This window comes from Cervus elaphus, chromosome 9, assembly GCF_910594005.1.
Source record: "Cervus elaphus chromosome 9, mCerEla1.1, whole genome shotgun sequence".
NCBI lineage: Eukaryota > Metazoa > Chordata > Mammalia > Artiodactyla > Cervidae > Cervus > Cervus elaphus.
The window spans coordinates 6362878-6382154 of NC_057823.1; the positions used below are offsets into that span (position 1 = coordinate 6362878).

At 39.8% G+C, this 19277-nt stretch overlaps 1 protein-coding gene across 6 annotated transcripts in view; it reads right to left on the reverse strand.

The window, feature by feature from the left end:
* Window positions 1-4955: 4955 nt before the first annotated feature.
* Window positions 4956-19277, reverse strand: part of ZNF454 (zinc finger protein 454) — a 29196-nt gene continuing 14874 nt past the window's right edge. For all 6 annotated transcript variants that reach the window (XM_043910734.1, XM_043910733.1, XM_043910737.1 and 3 more), the window contains one exon: window positions 4956-8660. In XM_043910734.1, the coding sequence (XP_043766669.1) occupies window positions 7327-8660 (1334 nt within the window). In that variant the 3' untranslated portion in view covers window positions 4956-7326. The remainder of the gene's footprint in view (window positions 8661-19277) is intronic.

Consider the following 19277-nt stretch of genomic DNA (forward strand, 5'->3'; position numbering starts at 1 on the left):
CATATCTATTTTTTAAATTAGAAATCTAGCATTTATACTAAGTCAAACAAGTGGAATCAAAATGTCATCAAAATATTTGCTAGGCAAAAGTTCATGTTTTCTAAAATATATATACATAACACATACTATTTCTATATTCTTTTTTTTTTATGTTCTTTCTCAAGCTTTAAAGAACATAAAAAAAAAAGAAGAGATGGAGAAACTGGAAAACATAAACTAAATGAAATGGGAGCACTGAATATGAATAGAAAAAGTGAAACAAATTAGATAAAAGAGAAAGATCATCATTTTAGTGAGCATCAAATTCAAGTTAATTCCTGACTTCCCCATATCTCAATGTGCTCTTATCACATGCAATGGAGTATTTTGCAGCTAGTGGAAAGAGTTGTAATGGAAAGATCTTTGAGATATGTTGCTAAATAAAAGCAAAATGCAGGAGAATATATCTAGTACCTGTGTTATAGAAAGTTGACGGTTGTATATGTACAGACATCTGGAAGGACACATCAATTCAGTTCAGTTGCTCAGTTGTGTCCAACTCTTAGTGACGCCATGGACTGCGGCACTCCAGGCCTTCCTGTCCATCACCAACTACCAGAGATTACTCAAACCCATGTCCATTGAGTCGGTGATACCATCCAACCATCTCATCCTCTGTTGTCCCCTTCTCCTCTTGCTTTTAATCTTTCCCAGCATCAGGGTCTTTTCCAATGAGTCAGCTCTTCACATCAATGTTGGCCAAAGTACTGGAGCTTCAGCTTCAACATCAGTCCTTCAAATGAATACTCAGGACTGATTTCCTTTAGGATGGACTGGTTGGATCTCCTTGCAGTCCAAGGGACTCTCAAGGGTCTAACATCACAGTTCAAACACATAGAAGCTGGTAACTGCTGTTACTGCTGGGAAGGGAAACTGGAAAGGTGGAAGAATGGGAGAGAGGAAGTTACCTTTCACTGTACAAGTTTTGAATTGGTACCATGTGCTATCCAAAAAGGAAAAAATGAAACCACATTAAACCACTTAAAAAACAGTGATGCTGAAGAAGAAAAAAAAAAACAGTGATGTTATCTACTGAATAACACTCACAGGATAACGCAGTCACAACTAACACCCCCTCCCTCTCCCACCTCCCCCCCTTCACCGCTTTCTTTCTCCTCCCCAATATTTATTCACAGGGTAACTGGTTGAGTATAGGTTTCTCTTAAAATGTAGCCCTGGGAATAGAAGTGCATTTTGTAACCCGTAAGCTAGTTGAAGTCATTTTACTTTAAGAGATGTGTCATATCCCTACAGACCTCAGCAAATTATCCCTCAGAAATAGTGAGATCACCTGTTCCCTAATTTAACGCACATCTGCTGATCCCACTATGTGCTCAACTGGACTTGGGTGCTGGGCCAAGTTCTTAACATAAGCTCACAGCCTTGTTGGGGAGCTAGACAATGATAAATCAATCTGGAGTGTCAAGAGCTACTAGCAGTTCCATTTTGGCAGGGTAAAGTGATAGATGAGGCTGGAGAGGTTACATGGATCCAGTTGTGAAGGGCCTTGAAGGCCGTGCTTTTAAGCAGGTGTGACCGTGGTTGGATCTGTAGGATGGACATGTCACGTCACTGGTGGCTGGAATGGGAGATGGACTGGAGCCCACCACAAAGACTGGCAGGAGCCTGGGGCAACTTACCAGGAGGAATCTGGTATAGGACTGCCTGAAAATATTTGTAACTCCTTTATTTTTTGTATCAGGATGGCTAAAAATGATAAAATAACATCAGGTAATAATTAGAGTGTGTCAGAGAGCGACCCTGTACCTTGGTTAAGGTAAAGGTATATTGCTGAAATAAATTAACAATTGAACTTTAGGTGGTTAAACAGTTTTTCTAACTTTAGAATTTCCTATTCACTACAAGGGAAAAAAGTTGGGAAAAAAAGAAAAGCACAATCTTTTATGCTCTGGTAAAATTTATATATCAGTGGCAACTACCTGTAACTTAGAAATTTGAAATGTAACACCTAAAATCTGGCAGTAGCTTCCTTTGTGTTAGAGGGCCAAAGGTCATCGCTCAGGCTGGTCAGGCCATTGAGGTCTTGCCTCTTCCCATACAACCTCATCTTGTTAATGTGTTTCCCAACTCTGGCTCCACCCACACCTTTTAAAATGTTCCTAACCAGCCCATGATGGACTTCCCAGGTGGCGTTAGTGGTAAAGAATCTGCCTGACAATGCAAAAGATGTAAGAGATGCAGGTTTGATCCCTTGGTCAGAAGATTCCCTGGAGAAGGGCATGGCAACCCACTCCAGTATTCTTGCCTGAAGAATCCCACGAACAGAGGAGCCTGACGGGCTACAGTTCATAGGGTTGCAAATAGTTGGACACTACTGAAGTGACTTAGCATGCACACAACCAGACCACGATAGTTCCTACCTCTGAGCTTTCTTTCCCATTTTACTCTATCTAGAACACTCAAACTTCATTCATTTTGTGGCTCTTGTCATAAAGTAATTCCTCACTGAGGTCTGCTGCAGCCATGCAATCTAAAGCTGGGCCCCTGACTCTTTTTCATACTATCTTTATTTACTCATCCCACATAATATAATTACTTGCTAAATATTAATATTTATATTTCCTTTTATAATACTCATCTTCACTATTTAAGGTTCATAAAAGTGGTAACTATGCATGTATAACCACTGTACACTATGCTTGGCAGAAATTATTAAATGAATGACTATCTTCCCCTTTCTGGTTTTCTGGCCACCAGCATTCCCCTTTTGGAACACCTCTAGAATGGGCATTCCTAGTAACAACTCCCTCATTTGGCCTGGGTGGAGGACCTGCTATGGTTATCACAGACTGCCCTCATGAGATGTCCCTAGGCCATGCCGCCACGCCACACTGCCTCTCATCTACACCCGCATCAGCCTCACCCTGACACCTAAAGCCCAGTGGCTCTCCAGGGTGGCCTAGAACGTGCCATAAAGGAAGTGCAGTACTCAGCACTTCTAGAGGGTCAATTCCTTGATTCACCCTTTACCAGCTGTGTGACTTCTGACAAGTCCCTAGTCCTCTCTTCACCCTTCAGATGGGGATGGTAGAAGTGGTCTCACATAACTGTGAGGATTAAGTGAGAATGCTTACAATAGTACCTGGCACCAGGTATGCCCTCAAATGTTAACTGTTACCCCCCAGCAACTGACAACACAGCTCTTGATATTACATGGCCTGAGCTCTATGCTTTCTGGGGTCAGGTAGGTTTAGATAGTCAGCACGGGGAGTTAGGACCACATTGGCCATGAAAAGGTAAACATACTTGGAAGCATGATTTCTAGCCACTCTTAGTGATATCTAATTAGATCACCAGGCAGCTTGCACATCTTAAGCACTGCATACTTTTCCCACTTATTTTCAGAAAGACACACTGATTAGTAATTCTTATAGAAACATTTTTTTTCCCTGAGGATAGTGATGTGTGGTGTACAGGATAAGACAAAGAATGAGGAGGGACACGTCCATACAACCAAACCCTGACACGGGCAGAGAACCATCATGAGCACAATGGAGATGTCCTTGAGAGATGGAATTAGTAGAGTCTTGTAGTTTTCTTCCTTCACAAATTGATATAAAAATATCAAAAGTAAAAATATGATCCAAAATATATATAGCAGGAGTTGAGGTGGGCACATTTTCACTGCAGGATAAAGCAGGTAGGAGTGGTTATTTCCAGATTGTCCTGGTGGCTAATCCAGCATGGGCAGGCCAGAGTGGTTATTTCCAGATTGTCCTGGTGGCTAATCCAGCATGGGTGGGTAGAGCAAAATACAAAGAGGGTAAGGAAGGGAAAAGAGTTAAGACAGCTAGAAGCTGTGACTCTTAGATTACATTCACGTGTAGGGAACTAAACATGGTTATTTTCTCAACCAAAGGCAGGCATGCAGTTTAGGGCTATTTGTTCCAAGGCTCTGAGGCTGGAAGCCCTAGTCTGCTGCAAGGTCAAGGTGCCATTTTAAAAGCCGTCACTGAATATGGAGAAAGGCAACATCTTGATGAGGTGCTGCTCTCTAAGCTGGGCAAACTTACCAGGAAGAACTCAGGTGCAAAATCAATCAGCTGGCAATGAGGAAGTCCTGATGAGAGAAGAATCAGAGGAATTTGTGTGGGGAAACTTGGAAAAATTATTTTTCCCTCAGGAGCTGGCACTTTCAGTAGCTATTCATAGGAGCCTGGAGACATTGAAGAATATAACAAAAAGTCTACAAGCTAATTCTCTATTCAAACCCTTCCCCAGCCAGAGTAGAACTGGTACTCCTAAGGGCAATTCCAAAAATCACTGGGCAAATTCCAAAGTGCCCTAGGAAGGCACTGGTGTGGGAGATGGGTTCTAGGTCTGCTTTTCTGTCCTTTTCCTAGAGTCCAGGTGAATGGGATGGGTACACTGCCTCAGCATTTCCTCTGCCACATGTTCAGACTCATTATTTTGAGTTGGTATAGATGTGGGTGTGCTGGGAAGTGTTTGTGGCATCAGGGAGTAGTGAGGGATGGGCTGGATGTGCTGAGGGTGGAGGGTCCCAGTGACCCTCATTTTCTGTCACTGTGTCTATCAGCAAAACTAGAAAAGCAAGTTGCAGAATGAACTGCTCCACCTAGGAGGCTTAGGTAAAGAAAAGTCCCTGTCAGTAATTGCTCAACTCTTTTCTAACGCCGTGCAGATTGGCTGGCAGAAGCGAAGGTGGCTGAGGGCCTGGAAGTCAGAGTTCTCCAAAGTGCACTTTTGGGGTTAAGCCAAAGGTCAGACTGCTGGCGTGCAGAATCATACTACTTCAGATTTAAAAAGTACAAAATAGCACCCAGGCAACTTTTGGCTCCCTTAGTTGAGAGGGTCATACATAATGTGTTAATAGTGTGGCAGAATAAAGTCACTGCTAATAGTCATAAATACATCCAAGTTGGCTCAGGCATTTCTAATAGGCCGTTTATTTTTGCCTTCCCAGACAAGGGAGTGACTAGTCATCTCAGAGGTCTAATTTCGTGAAGACCCAAGCCCAACAGGAGCGGTCTCAGGGAAAATGGACTGTCATTGGATGGAGGGTCATCAGACTGCACTGATGTTCTAGGAAAGCTGCTACAGCTGTCCCTGGATGAGTGGCAGCAGGAACCTTAGCCCAGTGGCAAGCACACACCAAGGGGTAACAGCTCTTATTAAAAACAAAAGGAACAACTCAGCTGAGAAATGTGTTTCTTGTGAGGGATTCAAGGGAAGGAGGTAACAGGACCAGTGGGACACAGGGATAATACTGAAAGCAGATCTCTGCAGCAGTGAGCAGTTTTCCAAGTTTATTGTTGGATCTGGGGTTGCCAGCCATGAGAAGCTACAGATGAACATGTTTGGGCCCAGGGCATGGTGGGTTCCAAGCAACCTCTTGAAATGCTGCTTCACCTGCAGCTCCTCTGGGGAGAAAGGATGAGCTGTTGATCACCTAACAGGAGATACCAACCCAAGTAGGCGGCCTTTATTAGGTGGTAGCTGAATTTAGAGAACTTGGGGCTTTAAAGCTACTGGAAGCTTCCAAGTCTATGTTCAACCTGAAGTCCTGATTCCATCATCACAAAGAATATCCTCTCCTGTAACTTGGCGCTGAGGTACAGCTTTCATGGGGGCTGGCAGGTGACCCAACTTGATGGAGAGCATTTTCACAGACCAGGAACCTGCCACACTGCTTCCCAGACGACAGCTGACTTGCTCTTCCACCTTCACGCCTTAGCATGCTCCAGCCTGCAGTAGTGTGGGCTCCCCATTCTTTGTGATGGGGAAGGGAAGGTGCCATGAGGGGCTGTGTTTGAAGGCACATGGATATTATTTTATCTGTGATTTCTACTGACAGCACTAAAGAATTAAAGATAGTGAGGGAACTGTACCTGCAGGACTAGAGTATCACTTCGACTCCTGGGAGCGGCCCCTGCCAGAGAATGTCACAGTGCTGCTGACCACTCCATGAATTACTCAACACGCTGCTCAGTACTGTCAGAATGGGGTAATCTTTAAATGGTAGAATACCCAGGTGGTGGAGAGGAAATGGCAACTTTTAAATGCAAAATCAGAAATTCAAAGCTCTCTCCATCTTCTGTGAACACAGAGTTGATACCTTCAGAAAAGTGGACCACAGGAAGGCAAGGACCAGTATCCAGCAGTTCAATATTCTGTGAGCAACAAATATACTTTAATGCAGTGGATACAGAGGACTGCCCAGCTAAGGGAAAGAGTGGTTAAGAGCATTCTGACAACTTGCCTGAGGCTCTAACCTCATCAGTTGCACATCATGAAATGGCAAGTCACAGGAGCAGAGGTGGCCCAGAACATCTCTAGGTTTTGGGATCATCACACCCAAAGTGGAGCATGCCCCTGACTGCCACGTGTAGAGTACTACAATGCAGAACAATTGGAAGGAAATGTCTGCACAGACTATGTCCCTAATTTAGGGATTATCCAAGGGTCAGAGTCAAGCTGAAGCCTAGAGGAACTGGGTAACTCAGGAATTTAGATCAACCTCTGCCTTCCAGACAGGTGTCCCGTGTTCTGAAAGCTGGGTTTAGTGCAATATCCAGAATCATGGACTGTGTATGAGGTCAAGTCACCAGTCTTCAAGGGAAAATTATGTGGTAGTAATTGACGTGATGCTACCAATTAGGAGTTGCTAAATCAAAAAGGGGCACACTGTTCAAATGAATTATCCCAGGAGGAGAATAGAAGTAAGAAGCCAGTGGACATACAAACCAGGGAAGTCTGACAAAAGGTGATCTGAAGCAGAGGGCAGGAAGCATAATTTAACTCCTGGGCCAATGCATAGATAACTGTACTTTCTTTACACTGTCAGCAGTAGGGGGTGATGAAAACAAAGTGTTCCATTAAAGCGAGAAAGCCTCCTACAAGTAGAGTAAAATGCTTATAGACCATTTTCTTTTTTGTTCCTTTGCTTCTCAACCTTAATTTTTACAATTTTATAATTTCTCTTAATGGTGGGCTAATTTCCTATGTTGTTAATGAAGGTCCATTCTGGTTCTGGCACTTGGTAATTCAGACTAATTAAATATCACTGCTATTCAACCAAGATAGTTTCTGAAGTATGAAGAATGTTTGCCATTCTTTTTTTAGTATATGTGCTGCCGAAGTGAGCACAAGTGTTTGCCATTTTTAAGGTCTCAAAACCCATACTAGTGTAAACCTTGACTCTCAGTAATAAAATGACTATCTTCAAGTAAGCTTTCATGGTTATTCTGCAGAACAGATTCTCCTGCATTCAATAATTAATACACTCAGTTGCAAGGCTCTTCCATGTCACTTTTCTCCTATATGATGTCTCTGATGCTGAATGAGGTTTGCAGTCTGGTTAAACGCTTTCCCACATTTATTACATTTATAGGGTTTCTCTCCTGTGTGAATCCTCTGATGTTGAGTCAGGTGTGTACTTCGGATAAAGGCTTTCCCACAGATTTTACATTTGTAAGGTTTTTCTCTAGTATGAATTCTCTTATGCTGAGTGAGGGCTGAATGGTCACTGAAGGCTTTCTCACATATATTACATGTATAAGGCTTCTCCCCAGTATGAATTCTCTGATGTTGGGCTAGGGCTGATTGGTCCCTGAAGGCTTTCTCACACAAACCACATCTGTAAGGTTTCTCCCCAGTATGAATTTTCCGATGTCGAGCAAAGGATGAATTATCCCTGAATGCTTTCCCACATTCATTACATTTATAAGGTTTCTCTCCGGTATGAATCCTTTGATGTTCAGTAAGGGAAGAGTTCACCCTGAAGGCCTTTCCACATTCATTACATTCAAAAGGCTTCTCTCCAGTGTGAATTCTCTGATGCTGAAGAAAACTTGTACTCTGATTGAAGGCTTTCCCACATTCATTACATTTATAGGGTTTCTCTCCACTATGAATATTCTGGTGTTTGGTAAGATGTGCCCTGCACACAAAGGCTTTGTCACATATATTACATTTAAAAGGTTTCTCTCCAGTATGTATTCTGTGATGGTGGGCAAGGTGTATGTTTCGGATAAAAGCTTTTCCACATAAGTTGCATTCAAAAGGTTTCTCTCCAGTATGAATTTTCTGATGATAAGTAAGTGAGGAGCTCACTGAGAAGGCCTTGCCACATTCCTTACATTCATATGGCTTCTCACCAGTGTGAATTCTTTGGTGATGGATGAGGTGTGTGCTCTGGTGAAAGGCCTTCCCACATTCTCTACATTCATATCGCTTCTCTTTAATAACAATTTTCTGATTTGTGTTAAGTTTTTCACTATGAATCTTCTGATGTTTACTGAGGGTTGAACTCTTAGTGAAGACTTTTCCACACTCACTACACTCAAAGGCTTTTTTGCTAGATTGAAATCCCTGACTTTGAACAAAAGATGAGTTCATGATGCTGTCTTTCCCAGATTCACCACATTTCTGGTTACCAACCACAGACGAAGTTTTCTCATGAGCAAGCACCACTTGCTGCAAGTTTATCTCCTGGCCTCCATGCTGCCATTCCAACAGGCTATCATATTTCCAGCAACTATCTCTAGTGAATCTTTCCTTTATCATCCACTGACCCAATTCTCCTTCAGGAATATCTGCCTGGAGAATAGATTTCTTATTCATAGGTGTAATCACCCAGTCTGAAAGACATCAAAAATAAACATGACCTTGTTTATAATGCTAACAAAGAAGTTGCAATTTTGAAGACTTCTTGAAGTGAATATAGAAAAAGGGGAGAAGAGGTAGATAGAAGACATGGCAGGACTGGGTTATCAAATATACTATGTATGAAGCAGGAAAATTTGGAGATGGCATTCAGAAATCACAGGCCTGAGTAAAATATTTATTTTCTTTGTGATTACAGAGAAGTTACCTGAATTTTAAAGTCTCAAAAAACCTATACAGACTGCAATATGCTAACAAATAATTAAAAAAAGCATGCATCTTATCTATTTTAGTGATATGGTCATATTTAAAATAACCGAGATGTGGCCTTAAGAAACCATTGCAACTAGAGGTCAATACCTGGTAGGAAAAAAGTTCAGCTTTCAGAGTAACTACTAAAACCAGCATTTATGTTTTGTAAACTCATTTCAGCATTCAGATGGAAAACAAAAAGTTAGGCTGTGAAACACTGATATCTACTAATAAAGTTAGGACTTTCTGCTGCTGGTAAGGGCTTCCCAGGTGGCACTAGTGGTAAAGAACCTGCCTGCCAATGCAAGAGATAAAAGAGACACCAGTTCGACCCCTGGGTCAGGAAGACTCCCTGGAGGAGGAAATGGCAACCCACTCCAGTATTCTTGCCTGGGGAATCCCATGGACAGAGGAGCCTGGTGGGCTGCAGTCCATTGGGTTGCAAAGAGTCGGATACGAATTGAAGTGACTTCACACACATGCATGCTACTGGTAAGGAAGGAATGTCTTCAAATCTGTATGAATGTGACATTGACATGAGGAAAATGTACCATGATGATACATATGTGAGCACAGAAAATTAGGAACAAAGCAGAAAATCTGCCAGGATACACCCAGTATGTCTTGGAGGCAAGGCCCTGAATTTGGGGAAACGACTATACTAGTCATTAGAAATGGGACTCTGCTACTGGGATATGGGCCCTGGTCTCATGAGTTGTCTGATAAGATGATTCCTCTCCCCACAAACAAACTCCACACTTACTCAACAACATTCTCACTTGGTCTCATGGTAGCCTGATATTAACAAGCAGAATTCTGAATGCACATTAGTTTTTGGTACATATTTATGAACGTCTGTCTTTTCATTTGTCTATTTAAGACTTTGTACCAAGAAATGCAATGAGAAGCACTTATTATTAGCATAGATGATACAAAGATTCCTGGGAAAGTCTGTCAAGAACAAGCCTCCCTCAACACTTTTTTCTCCTATTCCCTCCAGAAAATCTATAAAGAGCTATAATCATTATCATCATCATCATCTCCTTGTACTCATCTGGAAAAGAAAGTTAAACAGGTGCACTTTAAGGCTAAAATCCTTGTGAGCTTAGAATAACATATCCTCACTCAAAAGAATGTTTAAACACCTGTTTTGCCAAATCTCACAATCTTAAGAACTGACTTTTGCTTCTGGACATGCTAGAGTGGCCTTGTGGCAGACCAACATTATTGCAAAAAGTAACTGAAAAAATCTGCATCGAAAAAAGAAACTGTCTAAAGTCATCAGATATCACTTGAGGCCAACTTGATAGTCTAACATTTGAGAGAGAAGGGAAATGCAGAGAGGTGATCCAGTTTTTTCCTCACAGAATTTGATGCACTCTTGTTTCTCAAGGCAAGAAACGAAGCTAAGTAGAAATTTAGAATTCTCTATAGTCTTATAGTACTATTGAGCCAAAAATGAGTTCAGGACCTTCTCGGGGTGGGGTGAGTGGTAGTCATAGTAAACATATAAAGCTCTCAGTTGGGACTCCAGGAGGGCTTCAGTTCAAGGGCTTCAGTTCAACAGCTCAGTAGCAAGGGCTTCATGAACATTCAACCCAGTCTCCAGCTAAAGAATCCCTGGGTGGGTCAGGAAGGTTTGCTTTCACTCCAGCTGTCTACCAGAGGGAAGGCAAACTTTCTCAGGAAGGAAAATAACATTATCCAGAGCCTATTCACCCCTTCATACATAATTTCTAGGATTCAATCTTAAACTACCAGGAGTACTAAGAAATTACTGAATCAAGATAAAAAGCAAATAATAGACAAAGATCCTCAGAACTCAGATATCAAAGTTATCAGACATGGGGTTTAAAAATAAGTGTGAATACTATGTTCAATAAAACAGATAAGAACGAGAATTTTAACAGAGAACTGGAACCAAAGAATCAAGTGAAAATTCTATAACTGAAGAATATAATAAATGAAATTAAGAACTCAATAGACAGATTTAACAGCATATTATCAGACATAGCAGAAGAGAGGAATGTGTGCTGTGGTCAGTCGTGTCCGACTCTGTGACCCCATGGACTGCAGCCCGCCAAGCTCCTCCGTCCATGGGGATTCTCCAGGCAAGAATACTGGAGTGAGTTGCCATGCCCTCCTCCAGGGGATCTTCCCAACCCAGGGATCGAACCCAGGTCTCCCTTATTGCAGGTGGATTCTCTACTGTCTGAGCCACCAGGGAAGCCCAGAAGAGCCTCTGCACCACAACTAAAGAATAGCCCCCATTCCCTGCAACTAGAGAAAAGCCTACACAACAAGGAAGACCCAGCACAGTCAAACTAAAGATAAATAAACAAAATCATTTTAAAATATTATTGCACAAAATAATACTAGTAATGTCTTGAGAGGTTGAACATATGTACATAATTAAAACACGTAAGAAAAGTTAATACAAAAGATGAAAGAAAATAGAATTGTTTCAAGTTATTAGCATTGCCTGGGAATTACTTATTTTGGATAGTAATAAGCTGGTTTTATTTACTAGACTTAGCAATAAAAGACAGTTAAAGAAGATACAAGCTCTTATGGGGGAATATAGAACAATAAAAATAGTTGATTCAAGAGAAGGCAAGCTAGAAGACAAAAAAGAGATTTAAAGCAAGTGAGTAAAGTTGAAAATAAATAATAAAATAGCAGACAACCAATACTATATATATTAGTAACTGGTCTAAATTATCCTATTAAAAACTAAGGTTGTGAGACTATATTTAAAAAAATAAAATCCAACTATATGCCACTCATGAGAGAAGTGCCAGAAATATAGATCCAGAAATAAAAAGAAAGAATAGAAAAGGATGTATCAAGCAAGCACTAACCACAAGAAAGCTGGTGTACCTATACTACTATCAGACAAATCTCATTTAATTAGAGAAAACAGACTTTTAAACTGTTCATATTGACTAAAGGTTTGTTCAATTATCTAGGAATATATAACAAACCTACATTTACATGTAACATAACTTCAAAATGTATAAAGTAAAAATTGGGACTATAAAAGGAAAAAATAAATCTTAACAATGATAGATATGTTTGCACACCATTCTCAATAACTCAGAAATCAAACCATTAAGAATAGGGTGATATGAGCTATAAGATAAACTTGACCTAAATGATATACTGAATATTTGGAACACTATACCCAACAATGACAGAATATATATATTTAAGTCCATACATAACATTAACCAAAATGGAGAAGGAAATGGCAACCCACTCGAGTATTCTTGCCTGGGAAATCCCATGGACAGAGGAGCCTAGTGGGCTACATACAGTCCATGGGCTCGCAGGAGTCAGACATGATTTAAGTGATTAAACCACCACCACTAAAGTAGAAAAAACACATTTCACAGGACACAGATCATTCAGAATGTGTACTCTGAACTCAGTGGAATTACACCAGAAATAAATATCAAAGTATCAAAAAGATAGTTAGGAAATCCACAGATATTTTAAAACTAGCCCATACATTTTAAAATAACTGACAAAACAAAGAAGAAATCACAACACAAATTGAAAATATTTTAAACTAAATGATAATAGAAACATGAAACATAAAATGCAGCTACAGCATAGTTAGAAGGAAATGTCTATCTATCTATATCAATTACCAATCTCAAGAAATCAGAAAAATAGAATATTAAATACAAAGGAGAAAGGAATAACAAAAATAACAGAAATCAGTAACTTAATTAAAAATCGACAGGCCTCTACCAAGACTAACAGAGAAAGAAAGAAGGCACATACTACCACTACCAAGAATGATACAGCAATAGAGACAGACATGGAGAACCGACTTGTGGACACGGTGTGGGAAGGAGAGGGTGGGACAAACTGAGAGAGCAGCATGGAAACACAAACATTACCACACGTAAAACAGACAGCTGGTGGGGACTTGCCGTGTGACGAAGGGGGCTCAACCAGGTATTCTGTGACAACCTGGGGGGGGGGTGGGATGGGGTGGGAGGCGGGAGGGAAGCTCAAGAGGGAGGGGACATATGTATACCTATGGCTGATCCATGTTGATGTATGGCAGAAACCAACACATCAATGTAAAGCTCCAATTAAAATAAATAAATTCATCTATTATCCTCCAATTAAAAATAAATAAATTTAACAAAATAATGATAAAGGTGACATCAAAACAGGTTCTACTGAGAGTTATAAGATAATAACACAATGAGGAATTTATGCCAATAAATTAAAAAACTAAGTCCTAGGAAGGTACAGTATACCAAAACAGACACACACACACACACAAAACAGAAAATCTGATTGGTCCTATGTCTAATAAATACATTGAATCTTCAATTTAAAACCTTCTCACAGGGGCTCTCCTGGTGGTCCAGTGGTTAACAATCCTTCTGCCAATGCAGGGTACACAGGTTTGATCTTGGTCCCAGAAAATCCCATATGCCTTCAAGGAACTAAGCCCATGTACCACAACTGCTGAGCCTGTGTTCTAGAGCCTAAGGGCCACAAGAGAGGCCGCTGCAATGAGAGGCCCATGCACCACAATGAAGAATAGCCCCCCTGGCCACAACTAGAGAAAGCCCACGTTCAGCAGTGAAAACCCAGCACAGCCAAAAATAAAACAAATAAAAATTAAAAGAAAAAATTCTCATACAGAAATGTCCAAGCAGATGGCTTACTAGTGAATTCTTCTAATCGTTTAAGGAAGTCCAATCTGTATACAAATCGGCCAATGGGACAGATTATACATACAGAATCAGACCTATGCACATGTAGTCCCCATATGTATGACAAAGGTAGGTACATTGCATACAATGAGGAAAAATATAGTCTTTTCAGTAAATGATCTTGGGTCAACTGAGTATCTTATGTAAAATATGGAAAATAAATCTTCCATAGAGGAAAACACAGAAGATCTCCATGACTTTACATGTCTTAAGTAGAACACAAAAGACATTAACTATAAGCAGGGAATACCCTGATTAATTGGACTATCCTAAAAAATTAGTACTTCGGTTTATCAAGTAACACCATTATTTCAGATGTGAAATAATATTTATAATACAGCTATATGACAAAGGAACAAACCCAAATATGCAACCCTACAATATATCAATGAGGAAAGATCAGCCAACTAAATAGAAAATAGGGGAAAGACTTATAGAAATTTTACAGAAGAGAATATTAAATGATTAATAAAAAAGTTAAAAGATGATCAACTTCAGTCATAAGTTGAGATATAATGAGATACTCCATGTATCTTCTAGAAGGGTGAAAATATTTAATGACAATACTAAGTATATAAGAGGATATGGAACCCTCATATCTTGCTGGCTAGAGTATAAACTGGTATAACCACTTAAACTATTTGGTTTAAGCCTATTAAACTTGCATACTCATGAACTTAGTACCCCTAGCTATATGCTCAAGAGAAATGTATAATGTACATTCTCTAAAACATGTATAAGAAAGTTCGTAATAGTTTCAGTACTACTGATAGCTCCAAGCTAGAAATAAAACAAAGGTCTAGCAATAGTAGAATGTACAAATGGTGGTAGGTTAATGCAGTGAAATATCATACTTCAATGAGAATGAACTAACTACTGCTACATATGACAACATGGATGAATCTCAAACATAACACCATGGAAGGTAAGAAGCCAGACACAAAAGAGTAGACAAGTATGATTCCATTTATTAAACGGTTTAAAACAGGCAAAGCAAAGCTATGGTCAAGGCAGTAATGATCTGTAGGACAAAAGAAATAGAGAGGATGGGAGGGGGTTTCCGGTATTTGAGTAACATTCTATTTCTTGATATAGGTGCTGGTTATACTTATACTTTTTATAGTATTTATATTGTAAAAATTACACTTGTAATTTATGTATTTTCCTGTGTCAGAACTACTTCAATAAAAGTCTACCTTAAAAAATCTGGGAGCAGCTTTCAAAAATAATAATAATTATAAACATAATTATAAATATAATTATAATAATTATAAATAATAATAATATTCTGGTTCAATAAAAACAATTGTCAACTTTCCTTTGTAGCAGCTATTAGACAGCTATGTCTATTTAAAGCCTTTTCTTGATTGTGATCATTAAAACTTACCACCTAATATAAGAGAAAATTGGCTTTTTAATGTTTTGAGTTACAGGAAAACACTCATCTAATTGTGTATCAACAGGGGGTCAAACACACTTTGGTTCTACCACACTAAAGATGAACTGAGATGGGGAAAGACTGGATCCTCAAGTCAGTTCTCACTGGGGCCCAGGTCACTTCATGGAGGCTGAATTAGGAGCAATACCCAAAGCTGCGTTGGCCCAAATTAAAAAAACAAAGTATGGTTTTAAACAATTAATATAGAACTCGAGAGTATCAAGCAAGGCATGCAAGTAGTATGATCCAAACCCTATGCAACATAGTCAAGAGGTCACACCCAGAGAGGGACCAGAAACTGACCCAGTTTCCTCCAAATCATCAAAAGTTTCAAGACCTGGCACCATCAGGTACATCTGGCAATGGCAGTGGGTAAAATAAGGAGTATTGGTCAGTTTGTGTGTGTGAGTCGCTTCAGTCACGTCCAACTATTTGCGACCCTGCGGACTGTAGCCCACCAGGCTTCTCCGTCCATGGAATTCTCCAGGCAAGAACACTGGAGTAGGTTGCCATTCCCTTCTCCAGGAGATCTTCCCGGCCTGGGGATCGAACCCAGGTCTCCTGCATTGGAGGCAGATTCTTTACTGTCTGAGCCATGAGGAAGCCCAAGGTCAGTTTAGGAAGACTTTATTGCCCCCAGGTCTTCCCCAACTCAGAGACGCGAGAGAGCTTCTCTCTCCCAACTGAGGAAAACCTCTTTAAAAGAGGTTTGTAAGCAATCAAAGAGAAAATCTGAGAACACAGTGCCTATAAAGGGAGATGAAAGTGTTTTTGAAAATCATTGTATTTAGAGGTAAAATATTTTAATTGTAAAATGTGAATAAGAGCTTACAAATAACACATGAGTTCTTAAAAAAGATGGCAGAATTTGAAACCTCAATAGAGAATTCCCACCATAAACAATTGGAAAACCAGGGAAAAAAGTGAAAAAAAAACTATTTTTAGGCAATGGACAAATGACAGGGAAAGATTGATTAAGATATTTTTAAACTCTCAATAGATGAAATGGAAGACACCTGTCAAAAAGACACCTGTGAAAACTGAAGAAACCAGTAGTACAAAAAAAATCCATAAAGATGGAAATTTTAATAAAAAGTTAAAATTACAAGACCAGTCCAGGAAGAATCAGGCATACCATCAAGAGAAAATAGATAAAGCTAAAGATGGAAATTAAAAAGTACTAGAAGAAAATGTCCTAGATCCACAGGGCAGAAATTCAGATGGAAGGCTTGCCAGTGCTTAATGGATCCAAGTATAGGACCATAACAGGGTCCATCACTGAGAAACACTGGAGTAAATGCGGGGATCCTGCAAGCTTTCAGAGAGGAAAAATGGATCACACACGATGAAGAACCTGAATGATTTTGGATTTCTCAATACCAGACTGAAGACTAGAAAATACTAGAGCAATGTCTTCAGAATTCTGAAGAAAAAAAGACGTCCAGTGCTGAATTTTACCAGTGTTATGGGAGAAAAAAAGACATTGACAGAGGCTAGGTTACCAAAAGCTTATTCCCGTGCATCCTTTCTTTGGAAGCTACTGGAAGACATGTGCCACAAAAGGAAGAGAGAAGCCAAGGAAAAGGATGACGTGGGACATGTGGGCCAGGAAAGATGGGATTTGTAGGAGGATAACAGCTAAGGACCTGCTGGAACAGAGCAGGTCAGATTGCTTCAAGAGAATTTTCCAGGAAAATGAAATTGTTAGGATGACCGCTGACCTAAAATTCTTGAGAAGAGATGCAGATGAGAGAAGGTCTGAGATTAAATTAAACTAAATGAACCCCATGAAAGACTGCTTAGGAAAGCAAAGGCAAAAGTCAGAATTACTACATGCGTCAGCTGGGAACAGCGCTTCAGAATGTCATCACTGACTATTTCTCTGACCAAAAACACACTATACTGGGAGGACAAGGAATGGAAAAGGTAGTAAGATGCATAGTTGGGGAAGTGAGTTTAGTCCTCACTTTTTAGAGAAGGAATTCAGTAAATAATACCTAAAATTGAGGTCAATAGGTAGCAATATAAACACATTCCTTGAAGACATGGAAGCAAATACACCAAATAATCTGCTAACAGGAGAGAAAACGGTTATTTCTAAAGAGGAGAGAACAGGGATAAACAGGGACAAGAGGCCATCAGTTTTCATAATGAACACTGTAATTTCATTAAGCTAAATGTATTATTGTGATGAAATTTAATACTGAAAATAAAGAAAAAGAACAGAATAAACTCCAAAAAAGTCAAAGGAAAGAACTAATGAAGAGCACAATTTAATGAAATAAAGATAAAATAGAAAGCATCAATAAAGTTAAACATTTCTTTATTAAATTTATTTAAAAAGGGAAACTTTGATAAGATTTATACAGAAAAAAAAGACAAAAGTAAATATTATTAGAAAACAATTACGCTTTGATTCAACAAATACATAATGGGACCTGGTGAGCTGAAATACAAGAGCAAATGTGATCAAGTCTTTCTCTCATGGATATAAGGGCAGAAAGGATCATTTTAAAAGGACACAGAAAACGTTAAAATAAAGATCATTAAGACGAAGACTGATTAAGAACTTCAGCCAGTAAAGAAAGAGAAAAGATAAGCTATAGACTGGCACACTGTTAACTGATAAAGTATTAGATTCCTGAATATCTCCTATAAGCAAGTAAGACAAACTGTAACAGAAAAATGGAGGAAAAATATGAATATTTCACAAAACACAAATAATCAACATATGAAAAGATGTTCAATTCCACTAGGAAACAAGGAAGCACCAATTAAAATCATAATGAGATAACACTTCTCAGGAATTCTGAGAAATTATACTTGAGTAACAGGAACTTGCATCAACTATTAGTATAATTAGGACCAATTAATTTAATCAGCAATCTGGAACCATCTAGGAGAGCTGAAAAAGTATATACTCTTAAACCCAGTATTTCTACACCTATGAATATACACCTAAAGAAACTCCCAAACAAGGCCCATATATTTTAGGAAGCATGTACAAGAATATCCAGGTCAACAGTATTCAAAAAGCAGCAAAAAGTCTGGAAACAACCTACAGTCTGTCAGCAAAACAGATTTAAGGTATAGCCATTGAAGAAGTATCAAGTGTCAAGAGGTATCAAAGCTACATATCTCAACAAGGATTTTTAAAATGCAAGCTGTGAGACTTCCCTGGAGGTCCAGTGGTTAAGACTTTGAGCTTCCAATGCAGGTGGCTGGGGTTTGAGCCCTGGTGGGAGAACTAAGATCTCCATATCACATGGCTTGGCCAAAAAGTTATTTAAAAAAAAAAAAAAAGCAAGCTGTGGAAAAGTATCTATAGTATAATATATATATCAAGCTTTAAAGCATGCAAAGCTAAACAATATTGCTCAGAGCTATGGATAAATGTGGGCTTCCCAGGTGGCACCAGTGGAAAAGAATCCTCCTGCCAAAGCAGGAAACACAAGAGATGCAGGTTCGATCCCTGGGTCGGGAAGATCCCCTGGAGCATGAAGTGGCAACCCACTCCAGTACTCTTGCCTGGAGAATCCCATGGACAGAGGAGCCTGGCAGGCTATAGTCCATGGTTTTGCAGAGTTGGACACGACTGAAGTGACTTGGCATGCATGCATGGATGGATAAATGTGGTGAAGGGCATAAAGAGCCAGTGCTGGAGCTAATGTAAAACTCAAGCTAGGGGCTCTCTGGTATGAAAGGAGGAAGATTTGATGAGGAGGACATATCAAACTTCACAGGTGCAGCTGTGTTCTGTTTCTGGACCATGGAATGTGGGGGCTGTTTGCCTATTCTTCAGACTGTTCAAAATACACCAGTATTTTTGGGCTTTCCTTGTGGCTCAGCTGGTAAAGAATCTGCCCACAATGCGGGAGACCTGGGTTGATCCCTGGGTTGGGAAGATTCCCCTGGAGAAGGGAAAGGCTACCCACTCCAGTATTCTGGCCTGGAGAATTCCATGGACTATAGTCCACGGGGTCGAAAGAAGTTGGACACGACTGAGCAACTTTCACTTTCATGGAGTGGGGAGGCTGTTTACCTATTCTTCACACTGTTCAAAATAGTACATGTTCTGTTCTGTAGACAGGGTTACAGTATCAAAATACATCTGTCTGAAGTTAAAAAAAAGGAAATCATAATGCTAAGTGTTAAAATAA